This window comes from Urocitellus parryii, chromosome 7, assembly GCF_045843805.1.
Source record: "Urocitellus parryii isolate mUroPar1 chromosome 7, mUroPar1.hap1, whole genome shotgun sequence".
Classification (NCBI taxonomy): domain Eukaryota; kingdom Metazoa; phylum Chordata; class Mammalia; order Rodentia; family Sciuridae; genus Urocitellus; species Urocitellus parryii.
In genome coordinates, this window is record NC_135537.1 from 158,564,465 (window position 1) to 158,584,666 (window position 20,202).

At 53.2% G+C, this 20,202-nt stretch overlaps 1 protein-coding gene across 2 annotated transcripts in view; it reads right to left on the bottom strand.

Moving 5' to 3' along the window:
- Itga3 (integrin subunit alpha 3) overlaps positions 1-18,743 on the bottom strand; it is a 28,467-nt gene extending 9,724 nt beyond the window's left edge. For both annotated transcript variants that reach the window (XM_026386893.2, XM_026386894.2), the window contains exons 1-16: positions 18,094-18,743; positions 10,973-11,100; positions 10,620-10,699; positions 8,452-8,701; positions 6,519-6,605; positions 5,911-6,118; positions 5,277-5,473; positions 3,640-3,728; positions 3,378-3,514; positions 3,125-3,211; positions 2,211-2,278; positions 2,002-2,138; positions 1,286-1,435; positions 1,105-1,202; positions 667-814; positions 366-434 (exon numbers count right to left, since the gene is read on the bottom strand). In XM_026386893.2, the coding sequence (XP_026242678.2) occupies positions 366-434; positions 667-814; positions 1,105-1,202; positions 1,286-1,435; positions 2,002-2,138; positions 2,211-2,278; positions 3,125-3,211; positions 3,378-3,514; positions 3,640-3,728; positions 5,277-5,473; positions 5,911-6,118; positions 6,519-6,605; positions 8,452-8,701; positions 10,620-10,699; positions 10,973-11,100; positions 18,094-18,299 (2,139 nt within the window). In that variant the 5' untranslated portion in view covers positions 18,300-18,743. The remainder of the gene's footprint in view (positions 1-365; positions 435-666; positions 815-1,104; positions 1,203-1,285; positions 1,436-2,001; positions 2,139-2,210; positions 2,279-3,124; positions 3,212-3,377; positions 3,515-3,639; positions 3,729-5,276; positions 5,474-5,910; positions 6,119-6,518; positions 6,606-8,451; positions 8,702-10,619; positions 10,700-10,972; positions 11,101-18,093) is intronic.
- Between the last annotated feature and the right edge of the window lie 1,459 nt (positions 18,744-20,202).

Consider the following 20,202-nt stretch of genomic DNA (forward strand, 5'->3'; position numbering starts at 1 on the left):
ATAAGGCTGAGCTTTCTCTTCTCTAAAATGGCACGTACCTCCTCAGAGAACATTGTGAGAATTAACATCACCTAAAAGAAACTGTTGAGCTTAGGGCGGGCACACTCCAGGACTTAGTAAAATTGGTTTTCTTACTTCCACCTGCTCTAGCTTTGTGCCCAGCTCCCTAGTGGCCCAATTTTTCTTGGTCGCTGGGCCTCATTCCCACACATACCCCCCTCCACCACCACCACCCACCAGGGCCTCCAGGTTCTTTGCTTCAAGGAAGCCCCCAGGGCAAGCAGACGAGAAGGTAGGTGCAAGCAGGTGAGAAGGAGGAACAGCCTGAGCCCCACAAGGAGTGGGAGGATATGGCCTGTGCTCACCCTCTGGTTCCTTTTGAAAGGGTTCCCCAGTTCGCACAGGATGGTCTCATTGGCTTGGCAGGTCCCAGACTGAAGAAAGAAGACAAATAAGGTCAAGGTTGGGCTTGTCTTCCCTCCCACATAGAGCAGGGTCAGAAGCCCTAGAAGCTCCCAAGCACAAGATACGGCAGGCAATTGGGGAAGCCAAGCCCAGAAGAGGTGGGGACGTGATTAAGGATAATGCATGTAAAGAACATGAACATGGGGGTGCAAATACACGGGGAGCCCTACTTGGGCTCAGGGCCTGGTGGTGGGCACTCACTGGGCGCACTGAGGACAGCAGCAGGGCGGGAGGCACCTCCAGGTTGAGCAGTGCCTCATGGGCGTCTTCCCCAGCCCTCTCCCTGCTTGGGGTGTTGGTCACATTGATGCTCAGGAGCAGTTTCCGGACGTCTCTGCTGTACTGGAGCCTGAGGGGAGCAGCCCTGAACTAAGCCCAAAGCCCAACCCCCCGGCACACTCCCCGTATTCATAGGTCCTGACCCTCAGGTCTCCTAGGTGAGGAAAGTTCCTTCTCTGGCCAGCCAGGCCGTGCCCCACAGTCTCACCTGGAAGACTTCGCACCTAGCCTATCTAGTTCCTCTTTTCAGGTTCATCTAACTATGAGGCCCCGCCCCTGTCCAGTGTGGCCCCGCCCCAAACCCAGTGAGCCAATGAGGCCCGTCGCGCCCTTGGCCAATCAGCGCTGCTAAGAGCCCACCTTTCCAGCCGCTGCAGCTGCTCAGACACGAAGTACGCTTGCATCTGCAAGTTGCTGTCGCACTTGTTGTCAGGCCCACACTCCTTCTGGAACTGGACCTGGAGCAGTCGGAGGTGTGAGAGGCTACACCCCATAGAGCGAGCCCTCACCCTGCAGCCCTCCTGGCTTGGACCCCAGCCACCTCGGTGTGGTTCTCCTGAGTCTGTGCCTGGTTGAGGACCGGGTAGGCGTCCAGAGAGCGCGGCCCCAGGCGGGGGCCCTCAGGCATCTTCAAGGGTAAAGAGTAGTTCATGGAGATGACAATGGGGCGGAGTTTGTCACGGACATTGTCCTGGGGAGAGAAGGCAAGCTGAGCCAACTGTGCCCTCTCCCAAGTTACCCTCTCCTCACATCACCCTGAGCCTGAGGGAGAAGCTGGCGCTCTCTCCAACCTGAAGACCCCCTAAGTTAGCCTGGAACCCCTTAGTCCAACCATCAGATTCAGACTTTCTACCATCTTGCCTGCTAGCTCTCCCTTCTGAGGTCCCTCCAGGTGGGGGTTGAGCCTCCATTCATCTATTCCCCAGGAGGAATTTTCCCCTTCCACTTTCAACTCCCTGGAATGGTATTGAACTTGCCCCTCAATCATGGACTCCTTTTTTCCCCAGAGGTGAGCTATAAGATCTCCCGCAAACCCCCTCACTTTTCTTAGAGGTGAGAAGACCCTTGGCCCCGTCCCCACCCTGGGGGCTCTATCTCTCCCCTACTGTGTGCTGGTACTGTGCACTGTAGCCTCATCTAGAATCCATCCACCTATGGCATTCCAGGCTGCCTGCCCCACACTGTCTCTGGGGAGACCCCTGCCCCTTACTCTTGACCTGGGGAAACACGGGTCTCCTCCCTGTGCTCCTCCCTCACCATCAGGAGCAGCTCCAGTGTCTGGCAGCGCGTCTCAGGCATGGAGAAGAAGCCATGGAAGACAGGTGACTGGCTTCTGGCAAAGCGCAGCCGGGGCGGGCGGCGGTCGCGATCAGCCTCCAGGGTATAGGCCAGGGCTACAGGTACACAGGGCAGTCAGTAAGTAGCCAGGTGAGTGTGCTCCCCCTCGCCCTGTGCCTGGCACTCACTGATGTTTCGCCTGTAGTTGGGGTTCCCAGCACTCTGGTTGTAAGCAAAGCACAGCTCCACTTGCACACTGTTGGTGGGAGGACAAGGAGGGACCCGTCACTGTGGGGCACAGATAGCCAAGCCCTAGCTCTCACTCCTGTACTAGGCAAAAGGGAACCCAGGGCCCTTCTGGGGAAAGGCAGGGACAAAACTGGGGCATCCACAAAGCTGGTCTGTGGTGTCTCTGTCCCATTCCATCCCACTCCCCTAAGGCCAAAGAAAGTAGGGTTAAAAATCACAATTGGGAGAACACACCCAGAGAGCAAGACTTGTCCAAAGGTACGAATTAGGAGCCCTGCCCCGTCTTGAGCCCAGGTATCTGGATCTCCAGTGCAGACCTCCTCTGTCCACTCACCACCATTATCACCACTTTCTTAGCAACTAACATTTTTTAAGCATTTAAGGTATATAAAGTTGCTGTTCTAGGGATTTTTTTTTCTGATACATTGTCTTATGTAATTATAACAACCCTGTGAATTGTTTATTAACTCTTTTACAGGTGAGGGATCTAAGACTCAGAAATGAATAATTTGCCCAGGGTGACTCTTCCTTCTTGTGCACATCCATCCACCTAAGTATATTCCTCTTCCCTCTCCCTCAGAGTCCTCACTCCTCAGAGCCTGCCCCCTCTCCCACAGTACACAGCTGGGGTTTGCAGTCCAGAGCTCCTATTCCTAACCACTATACTCTACTGCCCCCAATTCCCTCACTATCTCCTGTAAGAAATTCTGCTTTTTAATGAGGCTGGATAGGGACAGAAATGCTAGTTCCAGTATCAGATCTTTAAAGGTGGGATATCAGGAGTGGCCAGGGGAAGGGCTTGGGGGCTGGGACCCTTCTGGCCAGCCCATAGATGATGAGTAGGTGGTCTTACCAAGAGGTGGCTGTGCACAGCGTAGGGTCCAGCACAGCTGGCCTGGCAACCAAGGTCCTGTGGAGGATGTTGATGACGGGCCGGGCCCTGTAGGGACAACAGAAGCAGGGAGATTTCAGTGCCTCCCGCCTGCCCCTGGCCAGGGCTGGGGCTCAACCTTCTGTGGACCTAGTGCTGAAGATGGACGAAAATGGACTCCACACAGACAGGGATGAGGGGAGAAAGGCCCCTGTCCGGCATCCCCCTGGCTCACCGCAGCAGTACGATATGGTCCGACAGGCTCCCTACAAGCAGGTCTGGGTAGAAGTTCTCATCCACGTCCATTTGCCCACTCAGAGAGTAGCCAAAGGTGGACAAGCCAGGAAGCCCCAGCTTCTCTCCATGGATTACCTGGGGACAAGGGAAAGGGTTCTGGGGAGGGAGGCCTGGAGAAATCTGGAAGGGGTGGGTAGGGAGAGGAGAGAAGGTCCACTTCAGCTGTCAGGGGCAGCAGAGGCGTCCCCAGCTTTTCATACCTGCTGGGGCTGTCTGAGGAGCCCCCTGGAACTGCTGTGGTAGATGTACACTTTGCCAAGGCCTTCAAACGGGGCTCCCACCGCAATGTCTGGGAGGAGAGGCAGGACAGTGTCACCCAGGTACCAGGCCCCACATCTCCCGAACCCTGTGCTGCAGGCCACAGAGCCCCGCGTGGCATTGACCTCACCCTGCCAGGTGGTGCCGACAGCAGCAGGGACATTGCAGAGGTCTGCAGCTCAGGGTTAAAGGTGACCATCTGCAGCCCAGGTGCTTCCTTTTGCAGGTGAGAAGGCAGGTTTCGAAGAGGGGAAGTGATTTCCCTACAGTCACGCAGCAAGTCAACGCCATAGGCAAAGCCACATCCTAGATTCCTGAGCCCTGCCCAGTAACTTCCCCTTTCCATGTCCCCACCAATCTAATCTCCAGACATCCTGGCTCTTCTTCTAATGCCATTTATCAGCAGGGTCTGAAAAGGAGGTGTTCCCATCTGTGGCTGCCGCACACCCCTCATGAGGGGGCTGTGGGGTAGGTACTATTACCTCTATTTTATGGATGAGGAAAAAAGACTCAGGAAACCCAGAGACACAATGAGTGAGGGAAGAAGAGGATGTGTGAGCCCGTACCTAATACCAGGCACTGGGATTTTAATCATAAGGACAGTGAAATTTTACTTCAAGTGTCAAGACTTAAAATTCATTATTTCCACAAATAAACCCAAAACATTTTATGATCTTCTTAGACTTCATTGAACTCATTCTCATTTGCTGCACTTGACCTCGTAGGGTCTGGATGATCGGAAAGCCAAGCTTGTTAGCAAACTATGCCAGCCACAGGCAGAAACTAAACGAGCCTTCCATAGGAAGTGCTTGGGCTTTACCGCCCCAAGTTTCTGGCACCCATTTTGTCTCTTCAGAGGTCCCTCTGCCTTTGGTTCCTTTTAGTTCTCAGCTAGGTCCTCGAAAACTGAGGTTGTCAGAGAAGTGACTTCTGGATAAGCCAAGGGCTCCCATGGCATCCAGGCTGACACCCTGATCTAACCCTCTCCACGACACCCAAATCCTACAGAGCACTGGTCATACTCCTGTATGTAGGGCCCCCACCTTGTCCAGTCCTAGTCATCCCACACCTGATACACGACAATCCTGATCTCATCTCTCCTTCGGTCCTACAATCTCCGCCAGAATCATCTTTCAAGGTATGAAGCTATATCATATTGCACCTCTGCTCCAAAACTTTCTCTGGATGTTTCCTATACACCCTGAAACCCCAATTAGCCAATAGAAAGCACCAGTTCCTCTGCCTGGCTTTCAAAACACCCACCCCGAATCCCACACTCCCTCTCCAGCCTGTCTCTGATGGAAACTCCACATCCGCTAGATTTGGCACATGGATAAGTTCCTGCATTCCCATTGCATCCCTTCTGTTCCTTCCCACTATGTACTCTCAACCCATCCTTATCAACCACTTATCACCTCCTCCAGGTTCACCTGTCACCCTCTGCACATCCTCTCTCTAGGATGGCTCTGAGAAAGTTGGGCCCAAGCCCCATCCCGTCTCCTCCACAGGCCCTGTCAAGCCTGGTATGCAGTTGGTGCTCAGTCAGTGGGGGTGCTGGGGAAGGGGTGCTGGCTCATACCCTGGAATCCATCCTGGTTGATGTCACCAATGCTGGCCACAGAGAAGCCGAAGGCAGAGCGACTGGGGCCATGAAGGATGAGGGAGGGGTGGGCAGGGAAGGAGGTGCCCGCCTGGTTCATGAAGACGTAGACCGCACCCCCGACTTCCTCTTTCCGCTCAAAGTAGTAGGGAGCACCCACCAGGAGGTCCTGCCACCTGCACAGGTGAGAAAGGGCAGGGGAGATGAGAGTGTGAGGCTGGCCCCCCAGATGATGCATAACTTGCAGAATGGTGGCAGGGTACACAACTGTGCCAATGGCACCTCAGGTCCCAGCGCATGGGAAGGACACAGGAAGGGCCAACATGGCCCACTGAATAGGAAACTCATGTCATGGAGAAGCCATGCAAGCAAAGATCACACCCAAACAGCCCAAATCTGTTGGAGCCATACAAAGACAGGTAAAGACAGGAGAGTGCAGGTGTCCTGCATATGGCATGCAAATACAGAGCCGCCCATCCACTCTGATTGCAAACTCACCACAAGCATTGAACAAATGCACAATTGCAAAGTTTCCATTTCCCTGCCCTGGCCTGGCCAGCCCACCTTTCCACACCTCTCACCCTGGCCCCAGAGGATGTCCCTAGATTCTCACCCATCGTTGTTCAGGTCCGCCAGGGCAATGGCGCTGCCAAAATAAGCGCCCACCTGCGTGCCTTCCAGCACCTGCCTCCTCCGCAGGTCCCCGCCCATCTCCTGGCTCAGCAAGAAGACTGCCCCCATATGTCGGTGTCGTGGGGCACCCGTCACAACAGTGATATCCGTGGGATGCAGGATGGCACTGCCTACCTGCACCGTGTACCCTGGGATGAAGGGAAGATGTTCGATAAGCCCCCAGCAAACTGTGTCCCCTTCTACTCTGGGTCCATCTCCCTAGTTTCCTGAACCCCATTATATTCAATTCCAAGTGGGACAAGAAAGTGGAGCCCTGAGCGCCTGTGTCTGTGCCCCATTCCAGCCCCACTCCTCCTACACTCTGGACTGAGCTCTGTAAGGGTAGCAACTTTGCATGTGAGAACTTGGAGCAGAGTCTGGCATATAGGTGGTGCTTAATAAGTGTGTACCAGTTGAACTAAATGCCACTGGTCACACCTACACTCTAGCCGCCCTCCTCCACCAGGCACTGAAGGAAGAGAGCCAGTGTATTAGGGACTGAGCCGCCTTCTTTTTTATCACCCAATGGGCCCCCAGAACTGAACTCACCAATGTAGAGGTTTCCTTGGTCCTCTGGGTCCTTGTAACTATACTCAGATAAATCCCAGTCCTTCCGCTGAATCATGTAGCTGTTTCCTTCACAAGGATTTGGGAAAAGGGAGGGGTAGGAGTCACCAACCCTTTCTCTTCCACCACGTCTAGCCCCCTCACCCCATTGTAATCACACCTTTTGTGAGCACTTTGTCATTTGCAAAACATGACCCCTTTAGAAATGTCATGATGTCATATGATGGATGACTCCCATTTTGCAGATGAGAAAAGTAAGGCCCTGGGAGGGAAACTGACTTCCTCACAGTGCCATGGAAACTAGCTGTAGAGGCATGGCCAGACTCCTGCCTACAGGCTCCTGGGTGTGGACACTAGGTGACACTTTCCCACCCTCCAGATGCCTTGGGCAGGCTCCATGCCATTATCTTTGGGTTGCCTACCTGTTCCCAGGTAGAGTACCTGTGACCCTGCCAAGGTTCTAAAGGACCAGGGGGAGGGAGGCAGGGCCAGGGGAGGGGGCAGAACCTCATTGTTCCATGAGCCCAGAGCTGTGGCTATGGCTGGGCCACCTGCTGGTCAAGAGGAGGAGACTGAGGGTTCCCTGCCTGTAGATTCTGTGACAATAAGGATACATGAAGAGGAGAGGAGTCACTATCACTACAATCTGTGTGATGGAGAGAGGCAGAGATGGAGGACGCCTGAGTCATCAGACACCTGTAGGACAGTATGTCCCGCAGTCCCCAAAAGGGTGGCCCTCCATGCATGTGACATGAAGAAATACCCCTGGCTTTGGATAAGTGAAAAGAAAAAGTAGCAGGATAGCATGTTTAGTAGGATTCTGTTTTCAGGTTTTTTCTTTTAAAAGTTATCTTATATTCTAAGAAGGATTCAAAAGATACTATTAGCATCAAGAAATGGTTTGAGGGCTGGGGTTTCGGCTCAGTGGTGGAGCACTTGCCTATCATGTGTGAGACACTGGGTTTGATTCTCAGCATCACATACAAATAAATAAATAAAATAAAGATATTTAAAAAAAGAAATGTGTTGAAGGAGATGGATGGGAGAGGAGAGACATTTTTACTTTTTGGGAGGTGGGGTACCAGGGATTGAACTCAGGGGCACTCAACCACTGAGCCACATCCCCAGCCCTATTTTGTATTATATTTATTTAGAGACAGGGTCTCACTTTTGCTGAGGCTGGCTCTGAACTCTCGATCCTTCTGCCTCTGAACTCTCGATCCTTCTGCCTCAGCCTCCTGAGCTGCTGGGTTTACAGGTATGCACCACGGTGCCCAGTGACAATTTTACTCTTTATTTTACCAAATCCTGCTGTACTATTTAGTGGCTGTTCCAGGAGGAGCATGTTTTATTTTTAAAGTAAGTTTTGAATCTAGGTGCAGTGGTACACACCTATAATCCAGCTATTCAGAAAGCTGAGGCAGGAGAGTTGTCAAGTTTGAGGCCAGCTTGTCTTAGCAAGACCCTGTCTCAAAAATATAAAGGGTTGGGTACGTAGCTCAGCGGTAGACTACTTGCTTAGCATGTGTGAGGCTCTGGGTTCACTCCCCTGCATCACAAAAATAAATAAATATAAATAAGTTTTTAGTGGCTAAGTTGCAGTCAGATGGACCCACATGACAATCCAGGTTTCAGAACTTATTATTGGCCAGAGGCTATTTATTTCACTTCTCTAAGGCTCAGTTTTTTTTATCCTATAAAATGAGTATTATAAGAGTATAATTAAGAAAGTCCCTGGCACACAGTAAATGCTAAAATAGTGGAGGTCATGATTGCCACTGTTGGCACAAGGGCTTCTGCCCATCTCTCCTGCCCCCTAGTGGGGATGGTCTGGGGTGGGCAGTCCCAGTGGCTAACAGGGTAGGGGGGGGGGTGAGTGCTCTCTGCTCCTCCTCCCTTTTTCCATGGTCCCCACCTTTCCAATTGTAGGCACCAGGGGCTCCAAAGTACACGGTGTTCTGGGTAAAGCCGCCACTGGTGCCCAGCTGGCACATGCCTGTCTCCAGGTAGTCGGTGTTACTGTTGCACATCTCGTTGTGGTAGGTCTGCCAGTCATCTTTGTCGTCCAGCTCTAGGTCGTTGCCCCGCACGTAGCACTTGCCTACCATTCGCCGCTGGTCCTCCGACCCTGACCACAGCACCTGGGTGTAGCGGTGGGCACAGACCTGGGGAGCACCCCCCAACACATGAGGCCTTAGCCAGAGCAGGGGCCCAGGGAAAGCTGTCTCCTCTGGCCCAGGCACCTCGGGCTTTGTGGGACTGAAGGAGAACCCCCGGCTTCTTTTCCTTTCTATGGTGATAATTAAACTCACATTCCCTTTCCAATATCCAGAAATCTGTTCTGAAGGTCAAGAGCAATTTTTGGAAAATTTGTATGGATTTGAGAGTAGCTAAGACAGCTAGGAGAAAGGATGAGGGAAGGTGGGGCTTAGATTCTAAAGTCCAAAATGGGTCATTTCCAGAGAGATTAGGGGACTTGCTTCTCTCTGTCCCCAGATGACCCTGTCTGCTTAATAAAAGGACCAATATTAAACTGGAATAATAATAGTAATACTCATAATAATAATAATAATAATAGCAGCAGCTAACACTTACTGAGTGCTTACTGTTTGCCAGACATTAACAACTCCATAGTGTGGGGACACTTATTTCCCCCATTGTAGATAAAGAAACCAAAGCAGAGAGAGTTTAGTAGCCTCTCCAAGATCTCACACCTACATAGAGGCAGAGAATATTCAAACAAAAGATACTGTGCTGCCTCATAAAGGTGACTCTCTCTACACACAGCTCCAGGCCCCCTGCAGCTACTCAATATAGATTTATTGGACAAACCAGTGAATCAGATTAGTGTGTTCTAGGGCTGGGGGTGTAGCTCAGTGGTAGAGCATGTGTTAAGCATGCTCCAGGCAAGAACACAGAAAGAAGAAAAAGGGGGGTGTTTTAAAATAGCCTAGGGTCAGGCATAATCAGAAACTGCCCCATTCTTGTTTATTTGCTTTTCCCTGATCCCTTCTAGCTATGAGAGCCACTAGCATGTCACATGAGCCTGTCCTAAGTTTCCAGGACTAGCACAGTGCTTGGTACTCAGTAGGTACTCACTAAATATTTGTGGAATGATTGAATGGGTGAGTGATTAGCTCATTGCTAAGGACTCAGGATCTAGAATGGCTTTAAATGGTCTCGTAGACCTATAACCATTCGCAACAGGGGTCACAAAAACGTGTTTCAGTGAACTGATGCAAACCTGGAGCTCGGAATAGTGTTCAAAGGTGACAGAAATCACAGCAGTGATGGCTACAGGGGTGGTAATTGACTATAAAGAGGCACAGAGAACTTTCTGGGGTGATGTACATATGCTTCATCTTTCATGCGTGTTGATTACGCAGGTATATACATATCCCTCAAAACTCACAGAAATGGGCTGGGTGTGTAGTTCAAGGGTACAGCACTTGCCCAGCCTGTGTGAGGGCCTGGGTTCCATCCCCAGTACTATAAAACAAAAACAAAACAAAAAAAAAACAAAACAAACAAATAAAAAAAAACCCTCTTAGAAACTTCATATCTGTACATTTCACTGTATGTATATTTTACATGAATTTTAAAATGAAAACAAAAATGTCCATCTGGGCCTTGGAAATGGAGACCCCCAGGGGCTAACACTAAAGGATGTGTATAGGAAGTGACAACTGACAGCAGGGAGTAGCCCCCAAAGCAGAGCTGGGTAAGCTGGGGTCAGCAGGGCTGCGCCTCTTCCGGCAGCCTGACTCCCAGGAAGGAGGCAGGCCAGCGCCCAACCGCCTGGGGCCCTCTCTGCCCTTTGCTCCTGCAAGTTCCCACGAATGAAGAACACCCCATGTGGGTGCGGGGAGGAAGAGGGTGATTCAGACAGGACCCAGGCCATGCCCGGCCTTGGGAGACAGCCCAAGGGACACACCCCCTCCCCTAGAGTACAGAGTGCAAGGATAGAGAGGCCTGTGGAGATGCAGCCACTGGAATGGATACTTGCAAAGGCCACATGCATGCACCCCTGGAGAAGGAAGGAGAGGGGGGGCAGGGCAGGGCCAGCAGTGAGTGCCCACTTACCAGGACTCTGCCTGCCGGGCCCTGGCTGGCCACAGTCACCCCGAGCCACATGTCCTCAATAATGTGATGGTCAGGGTCACCTAAAGGCATGGGAGGGATCATGAACCAGGGCACCTCACCCCATATACCAGTGCTCCAAACCCCCAGAGGGCAGTAGTTCTCTTAGACTCCCAACCCCAGTAGGGCAGCCCCGGCTCCTCCCCTCTTCAGTCCGTCATAACTTTGGTATCTACCAATCCCACATCTGCTCTAAGGCTCTCTGTTTTACTAGTCACTAGATCAGAAATCACTCGAAACTACATAAGCAAGCCTTGTCCTCTCGCTGTGCCTCCCCACCAGACACTGCTCCTCACTTTTCTCCGTGATGTCCATCCGCTTACAGTCGTTCTTGTGGGCAGTGAGGGGACACAAGTACACAGCACCAGTCCGGTTGGTGTAGCCATCAGACACAGCAAGTTCCCTGGGGGCACCAGCCAGGAGCCTGCGGGCAGGGAGGCAGGGGGTTCCAGGCTCAGACTCTCCCAATCTCCCCCCCAGCCAACTTGTCATTCAACACCCAGTTACTGAGTATTGGCTCTGTGCTAGGCTCTGGGGCTGGGACAAGAATGGACCCCAGCCCCTGCCCTCCAGGAAAGAGCCCAGGGTAAGGGAAGGCAGGCAGGAACAGACAGTGAGTGCCACAGGAAAAGGACACAGAGAGACCTGCAGAAGAGGGTGTCTGAGGACAATGACCAGGGGTCACCCGATGAAGAAGGGGAGCAAGGGCACTTTAGGCAAAGGTACTGCATGTGCCAGGGCCAGGAAACATGAGGAAGCAGGGTGATTCAGAGCTCAGGCCCTCCATAGAGTTGGAGCCCAGGAACATCCGGGGAGGGACAGGAGGAGAGGGTGGGAAGGGCCTTGGAGGAGCCGCAGAGGGCAACCCAACCAGATGACATGGTCAGATCTGGGTTTTCAAAGGAATGTTTTGGCCTCAGAGATGAAGGTAGAGGGGAGGAGTCCTAGAACTGGGTTCCAATGACCTGACACTTTGAACGACGTGGTCCAGCAGCCCTGTTCCGGTGGATGGGCAAGGACTATTTCCTTGCCTCCAGAATCCATCTTTGGGGACATGACATTGACGATGAGCTCTTACAAGGGTGCTTAGAGCCCTGGCAATCCATCCCACACCAAAGGGGTGGCTGGAACCAGAGGGATCAGCCCTGAAATATTATCTCTGAGGATAGTCATGGGGCCATGACCATCAGACATCTTCGTGAAAGAGGCAAATTCCTCAGCCCACCACTGACCTTCTCGAATCCAGGGCACCCCTGCTGGAGAACCCAGTTCTTCCATGCCTCCTCCCCAGAAGCGTCCCTGCAGCCTCTCAATGTTCTGCCAGGACCCCTCCTCGATCCTGATGATGCACCTTTCAGGTGCTCCTCCAACTGGCCCCAGAAACATTATCACCTTGAGGCCCCAGGCTCAGAACTTGGGCTCCAGGGCTCCCATCAGACTCTGGAAGTGCTAAGCAAGGGCTGTGCCTGCAGCCCCTGCCAAGGACCTACTTAGGAAGGAGGCAGGGAGTGGGTAGGGCAGGGCCAGGCAAGCTGGGGCCTGGAGTGTCTCCTCCCACTGGGATTCAGGAATGCACAGCCTGGGGTGCTGGGAAGGGGCGTGGCCTCTGTCTGCACCTCACTTCTGCAGCTCAAACCTCACCCTGGGGAAGTGTTCCTGGGAGTGAGGGCTGGGCTTCCCCAAGAAGAGTAACATTATGAGATTATGAGCCCCACAGGGAGGCTGACAGGGAGCCACAGTGGCCTGGTCAGTCACCTTCTGCCTGGGATGGGGAGGGTGGCTCAGTGAGTCCACTGCCTGACCACCCAGGGACATCCACCCCCAGGGCTCCTAACAGATGAAGAAAGCCAGGGCCCGTGGGAAAGGAACATCCCAGCCTGGGAGCTGGTGACCTTGTTCTAGGATCTATTCTGTCTCCAAGGGTAATTTCCTCTCCCAGAGCCTGGATTATCTCATCTGTAAAATGGAAACAGCAGCTGTTTTACCCACCTTTGGGGGTTATTGGAGGAATAAATGGGTTCACTTGGTAAAAAGCTTTCTGACTATGAAGCCATGGCTGTTCTGATTTCTTGTGGCACCAAGACTGGCTCTAGCATGACCCCAGACTCCCTTCAGGGACCCCAGGAATTTCAGTCCTACCAGGTTAGGGGGCCTGGAGCAGAGGGGAAAGGAACAGAGTACTGCCATCGTTTAGAGGGAGCAGGGGACTGGACACAAGTAGGGCTCCCGCAGCCTGACGATACCAGGCAGTCACTGAGGGTGTGGGCACTGGTGGCTAGAGTCATTCTAGGGAAAAAAAACAGTATCAGCTGGAGGTGGAGGTCACCTATGATGACCTTGAAAGGGTACAGGCTTCAGCAGTGAAGGGGACCCTAAGGAGCCCAGGTTGCGTTCCAGGACATGCAACATAGTGGAAATACTGCCCTCATGCTGCTCCTGCCCTGTCCAAGCTACTGGCAGGAGGTGCCCAAGGAATGGGGTCTCTCTGCCTCCCAGCTCCCTCACCTCAGCCAGGAGGAGCTGAGGGAACCCTCCTTCTAGCTGCCTGAGGTACTGAGGCAGCAGAGCTGGGCATAAATGGCAACTGGATTAAACAAATTCCTATACCACCTATATCCACCCCCCTTGCCAGAGCGGCCTTGTGCCCACAAATGGAGGAGGGGGCAGGACCAATGCTTTAATCCCAAACCCACATCCTAGGTCCCCCCCTCAGAGATTCCACAGGAGCCCCCCCCACACCCCCTGGAGTATTTTTAGCTCTTACTTGGCCCGCTCAGAGGCCCTTTAAGGCCCTCTGGCTCCCAGCCCAGGATCCAATGGGTCTCCAGCCAGAGGCCTGCGTGTGCATAGGGGAAGGCAGGTTTGCAGAGAGTCAGGTTCCTGCTTCCCCAGTCACAGCCAGGTGTTCCGTGGTGAGGGCTGGAGAATCCAGAGGCTGCAGGGAACCTTACTAATATGCAAATGAGATACAAATTGTTATGCAAATGAAAACCTCAGCCAGCTACCTGCTGCTGGGGCTGGTCCAGATCAGGCAGTCCAAAAACCCACCCCTCTCAGATCAGCGTTTAACCCAACTCCCAGCCAGTCAGAAGGCAGAGGCCGCGAAGGGTAGCCCGGATGAAGCTCTAGGAAAACAGAAGGTGGACCTGGCCTCTCCTGGAGTCAAGCTGGGCTGGGAGGGAGGGGGTGTGGAGGAAAAGATGGCTCAAGGGCTCTCACCTAGCTGCCTCCTCACCCTTGAGTCTGTTCCATTCTGAAGGCACCTCCTGGCCTCTGGAGACCCCCTGAGCCCTGAGTTCTTCCTCACCCGGCCCCAGTGTTACTCCAGGGCAGCACGAAGCTAATGGAGCAGCACAAAGTGGTAGAATTGGAGAAGGCTGGGGAATGGGGCCCAGGAGAGTTCAGGGCACCAAGTTGGCTCACTCCAAAAAGGAGCCCCCCCCCCCCCCCCCCCCCGGGCACTGGGGTGATGCTCAAAGAAACAGTCTCTATGATTCAACCTCACAGTCTCCTTCATCTCGGGAGTGTGGGTGGAACCTGTGGAAAGAGGAGGAGGCCAGGGGATCTAGCACTCAGTCCCCTGCCTTATTCCTAGGGTCCTTAGCCCCTGGGCTCCTTCCCATGCCAGGCCAGGAAGCAGGAGGGGGAGGGGATCTGCTCTGGCCTAAAGCCCTGGGGTGGGAAGGGGCAGCTCCTAGATGCTCAGATGCCAGCCCTGTGCCAGCCCTGCTGCCCAAATTAGCCACCTCCCCAGAGGCTGCTCCTATGGAGGCTGAAACTGCAGCCCTCCCATCCTCCTTAGGCTGCCCACACAGCCCCCTCTCCTCCTGGTGACTCAGCCCAAGAACCAGAGCAACACGCTGGAGGGAAGGAGAAAATGAGGACAGCAGAAAGAGGCTGGGGGGGGGGGTGCTCCAAGTAATGGAATAAGCACAACAGACTATTTTTCCCGTTTCTTCTCCCTTTCCCCGTTTCTTCTCCCTTTCCCCGGCTCTTCAGGATTTTTCCATATTTGACCCCACAGGGCATTCTTCTTCAAGTCATCTAGCCTCAATCCCACTTGCTGCAATGGATATCATCTTCCTCCTTGGTTTAGCTCTGATGGAGTCCCTTTCGCTGCTTCTTATTTCTAAGATCAACCTTCCCTACCTCCTGCCCACTTTGAAGCCCCCTGGCCTGGACTGGTCATTGGAGAGAGTCCAGGGAAAAGTCCTTTGGCCTGAAGCTGCCGTGCTGCTTCTGCTGGCACTAGCAGGAGAGGCTGCCGGCCGCCTGCCCAGGGAAATGTGTGTTGGGAAAGCACAACAGGTTGCCCAGCTCCCCTTGCCCCAAGTATGACCTCATTTCCAGGAGCTGCAGCCACTCCCACCTGAGGCCTCCCAGACATCTTTATTTCCAAGCAAGTGAGGAAAGGAGAGGGGGCCCAGAGAGATCCCCTAGAGTCTAAGATCAGGCCAGACCAGGGAACGGCAAAGCAGGTGCTGGGGTGGATCAGTAACCACCTCCCAGAAGAACAGAACTTCTGCCTCCCAGGACTCCTCATGCCTCTTGCTAAGAAGCCCAAAGTGCCAGGCACCTCTAAATCACAGCTGGGGAGGCTGAGGCAAGAGAATCGCAAGTTCAAAACCAGCCTCAGCAACTTAGCAAGGCACTAAGCAACTCAGTGAGACCCTGTCTCTAAATAAAGTAACAAAAAAGGGCTGGGGTTGCAGCTTAGTGGTTAAGTGCCCCTAAGTTCAATCCCCAGTACCAAAAACAAAAACAAAAACAAAAAACACACACACACACACACACACAAAAAAAAACCAAACAAACAAACAAACAAGCAAACAAACAAAAAGTGCTTTGGTCCTCATTCCTCCCTTACAGAGACTGGGAGCTTGGGGCTGGGTTGTGGGTGGGGAACCTGAGCGCAGAGATGAAGGTGATGACACAGCAAGGAGTGTCCACCTTGGGGTTTTAGCCATTTCTGGAACAAAGCCTTCTTTAAGAAGGCAAAAGCTGTGTTCTTCCCTCCTCCTGTCCCTAGGATGAGGTTCAAATACACATGATTTGCATATAATTTCAGGGGTCCCTGCATCTCCTGGAGACCTTCTGTGAACTCCAGACAAAAGGCCTGTTCAGAACCATATGAACACTTTGGTTCTCCCAAAGGGACTTTGAGGCTAAAAGAATAGAAACCTGCAGCTTGACATACTAGCTCCCTTGAGCTCGGTGCTCAGACAGCTGTTCACATCTGGCTACACAGCTGGTTGCAGCTAAGCCCAGCTAGGGCCAGCTGACTTTTCCAGAGGGCCAGGGGGCTGCACTCTGTAAGATGAGATGAATCAAGATAAAGAATGACCCCTGGGTGAGACTGAGGATACCCAATGGGGAGACTCAGAAATGATCTAGAACCACCTGCCACTCAAAGGTTCGGCAACTTTGAAACTCCTCCAAAAAGAAGAACCCCTTTGCTGAGCTATCTTGGGTGGAGCCCATGGGCAAAGTGGGTGTACCCCATCCTGGCTTCTGTCTGAGAGCCTCTGGAGGGTCCTTGGAGAATTAGGCACATACAGAGCATTTTACACACACTATCCCATGCAAGTCCCACTAAAACCCCATGGAAAAGGCATGTCATTCCCCTTCTGCTGATATGTGAGCAAACAAAGTCTCAGGTGTTAGTGACAGATCCAAGACAAGACTCTGGCAGTAGGACTTTTGAGCCGCTTCTCCCTCCACAATGCCAAGTTGCCTTTCATAGGCCAACAGAGGTGGGGAGGAACACATAGATTCAGGTCCAACGCTTTTTTAAGGAAAAATTGGCCACTGTCAGGGAAATACTTGCTCAAGATCACATAGTAGAGAGGGAAGGGCTGAAGAATCAGTTTTTATTCTTTCTTTCCAGTCCAATCTGCTCTTTCACTGTGTTACTTTATGTCATGGAGATTCTGCATCAAAACACCTGAAAATTGGGGCTGGGGTTGTGTGAGGCACTAGGTTTGATTCTCAGTACCACATATAAATAAAGGAATAAAATAAAGGTCCATCAACATCTATCTATCTATGTATCTATCTATCTATATATATATATATATGAAAAAAAAATTTTAAAACTGAAAATTATTTTCTGGGCTAGGATAGAAAAAAAAACATTGCTATAGAATCTTTCACTGGTGGTCACTCAGGGCCTTCAAATGATGGAAGGCTGGCCAAAGCCAGACTGAAGTTGCTAAACCCGGCTGGGAAGGGTGTGGTGGCCCTACCCTCTGAGAAGAAAGCCAGATGGGGGAGAGGCTAAGTCCAGGTAGGTAGGCTGGACAGGGGCTGGGCCAGCAGGGCAGGAGCAGGTAGGTAGCTGAAGCAGAGTTTGGACTTTGAACACTCCAAACTTCAAGTTTCTGCAGGCCTCAGTTATAGCTGGAGCATTTTCAACTCAGTTTTAGGCTGACCAGGTCTTCTAGTTTAGCCAAGTTAGAGACCAGGTAGAGAAAGATGCCTAGCAGGTCACCTAGGTGAAAGGGGCCTGCCTGATTTGTCCCTGCCACTGCCCTTTCCCGGGCAACATTATCTCCTCCAGCCACCCTCTTTCCCCAGCTGCCAACCTCAGCAAACTGAACCCATGCAGAGAACCCTCTGAAACCCCCACCTCTTCCCGCTCACACACGCTGGCGGGTTCTCCTTGCAGCTGTGGGGAAGGAGGGCAGAAGGAAAAGAAAAACACCATTTCCCTCTTCAAACCAAAACAAACACACTCAGGGCTGCCGGTTCAACATGAATCTGAGGAATGCAGGGAAGAGGTCTGGTGGGAGAGCTCTCCGCTTGTGGGTGGGCGCCAGAGACTAAGCCTGTCTTCTACTGCCCCTTCCTCTAGGAGTCGGAGGGAGCCTCTGGACAGCTCCAAACACCAGACTCCCCATCACCTCACTGCAACGCCAAGCAGTTGAGAAGGCAGTCCAGGCTGGCTCTGCAGAGGGCGTGGTTGGTGTGGCCACAGACTAAATGCAAGGTGTAAGTGGGGCTTAAATGCATTTGCTGCGGATTCTACCCAGGCAGAGGGGAATGAGGGTCCGCTAGGTGTTTATCTTGCAGTTTTCCCCAGCTTCCAGTCCCGCAGAGAAAAGACCAGTGCTAGGTAGCCGGCTCAAGCAACAGAGACCCCACTTCCTCTCTCGGGAGAGGTCCGAAGGGTGGAAAGGTGTCGTCTAGACAGGTTCTGGCAGAGTCAGCACTCGCCAATGATTACCGCTCCCCAATCCTTCACTTCCCGCCAAACTCGGCAGTCTGAGAGCTGCCGGGGTACCCGCCCCCTTAATCCTAGGTCACAGTGGCCAGTGGCAGCGGGTCTGGAAGACCGAGGGCCCAGGGCTCCCACCCAGCTCCGGATCCGCACCCCCGCACATACTCTCTCCTTCCCCACCCCCGCAGACGGACTTACAGGTATCGCTGCTGCCGCTGTGTCTGCCGATGGAGGGCGACCGAGTAGCCAAAGAGGCTCCCCGGGTTCTGGGCCTCCTTCACCACCAGGAATCGGGTGTCCAGGTTGAAGGCGGAGGCGACGCGACCGCCGGCCGCCACCATCAAAGCGAGCGCGCAGAGCATCCGGCGCGGGGCGCGGGGCGCGCTGTTGGGGCCGGGGCCCATGACTGAGCGCGAGCCGGGGCGGGGACCAGAGCGCTCGAGGGCGCGGTGCGGGGAGTGAGGACCTGTTCACCTGCTCCGGGCGCCTTCAGAGGACACTCGAGCCTGCCGCGCCGTTGCGCCCGGAGCTGATCAGTTTCTCGCTCCTAGCCGGCTCAGTTTCACATCTGCCCAGGTCTGCGCCCTCGGATCGCCTTCTAAGGTCCGTGGATCTCTTCTCACGCCTGTCCGGCTGCCGGGTCACCGTCCCTACACCCAGAGCACCCGGCCCCCAGCTTGTCCCGGCCGCGCCCCCTTGACCGCGCTATCGCCTTCTATCCCGGCCAGGCGGCGGATCTGGCCAAGCAGACCCGTGGACCACAGGGAGGACGCGAGGGAGGGGTCCCCCGCGGCGTGCGCCCCGCCTCCTCACGCCCAGCCCCGCACCTCCCCACCTTGCGCGCCCAGTCCCGGCTGCGCTTTCCTTCCGGGGAAAGAGAAAAGGTCCCGGCCCCGCCACCGCCTCTTAAAGGGGCAGCGCCGCCCCTCCCTTCTCATCCTTCCTACCCCGGCTCCGCCCTCTTCCCCAGACACCTGTCAGGAACCCCTAAAGGCTTGAATTTCCTCTCCCCGCCCCCTCGCTTCTCCCAGGAACCGTCTCCTCCAGAGCCCTACAGATTGAACGGGCGGGGCCAGGGGTGGGATTTGTCTGGCCGCTTCGCTGAAGCCGTTTCTGCCACTTGGAAAGGCCGTTCCAGGCGCGGCTACCTCGGCTGTCCGGGCTGGACAGATGAGGCGATGGCATATCTGGGAATCGACGTCTGCGCGCAGCTGGTTGGAATGGTGAACTGGCTTCCGCAGCGCCGTGAATCCCTAAGGGATGACTGACGGTCTCTGGGCGTTCTTCTCGCACCCAGTACCTTCGCTGTCGGTCGCTCCTGCTCACCCACTCCCACCCATCATGCTCCAAGCTGGGAATGGTTCGTCAGCAAAGCCAAACAGATATTTGGCAGTGGTAATAACCAAGCATCGCTAATTGTAATTAGCAAAAAGACAGCATTTTCTCCTGGGCAAAGCCTTCTGGTATCAAGGGATAAGGCTGTCGATATGGAAACGAGTTTCTCCTTAGAGCGTACTGCGTGGCCAGAGAGTTGGGTCCAGACTGAGCCCATTTCTCATCCACTCCTGACTTCAGGGCCAAACCTAACAGAATCCCAATGGCCCCTCCCTCATCCCATAGCTCAAACTGTATGTTTGGAGACTGGGCGGGGACACCAACCCCCACAGGTGTGTAGTAGGTGGTGCCAGATGGAGGTAGGTGGAGGAGGCCAAAGATCTCATAATGGACAGAAGACTCCAACTGAAAGGGAATTTCAGAAGGTAACTCTGCACTTTGAATCCCTTATTGTTGCACGAAGACCCATTTCCCCAGCAGTCTTTTTTCTGTATACTCTTACAATAAGAAGGAAAATACCACTCATTAAGCACATATAAAGCAGGCAATACACTAGGTTCTTTATAAATGTCATCAATCCCTCACATACTGAGATGTTAACTATGTTTTCAAACAGGAAAATGTAAGCTCAGGGGTGTTAAACAATTTGACTAAGGCCACACAGCTAGGATTTCTCTGTTACTTCTGATTCCAGTGTTATACCTGACCTAAAGTCCTTCTTAATCACTTATGCTAATAATTAACAGTTGTACAATCCTTAGGACAGATCCAGGTTTGGTGGGACCTGAAGCTTGTATAATTTGGCACTCTCTTTAAGGAATAGAATGAAAAGACGAGTAATACAAAATTGGAATCAGAGCCTGGGAAGGGGCCCCAGCCTGACTTTACAGTTTACAAATCATTTCATCCTTGTGAGATCAAGATTCTCATTTCATTTGCCTTAGGTCAGAGCTAAACCTCAGGAGGTCACCT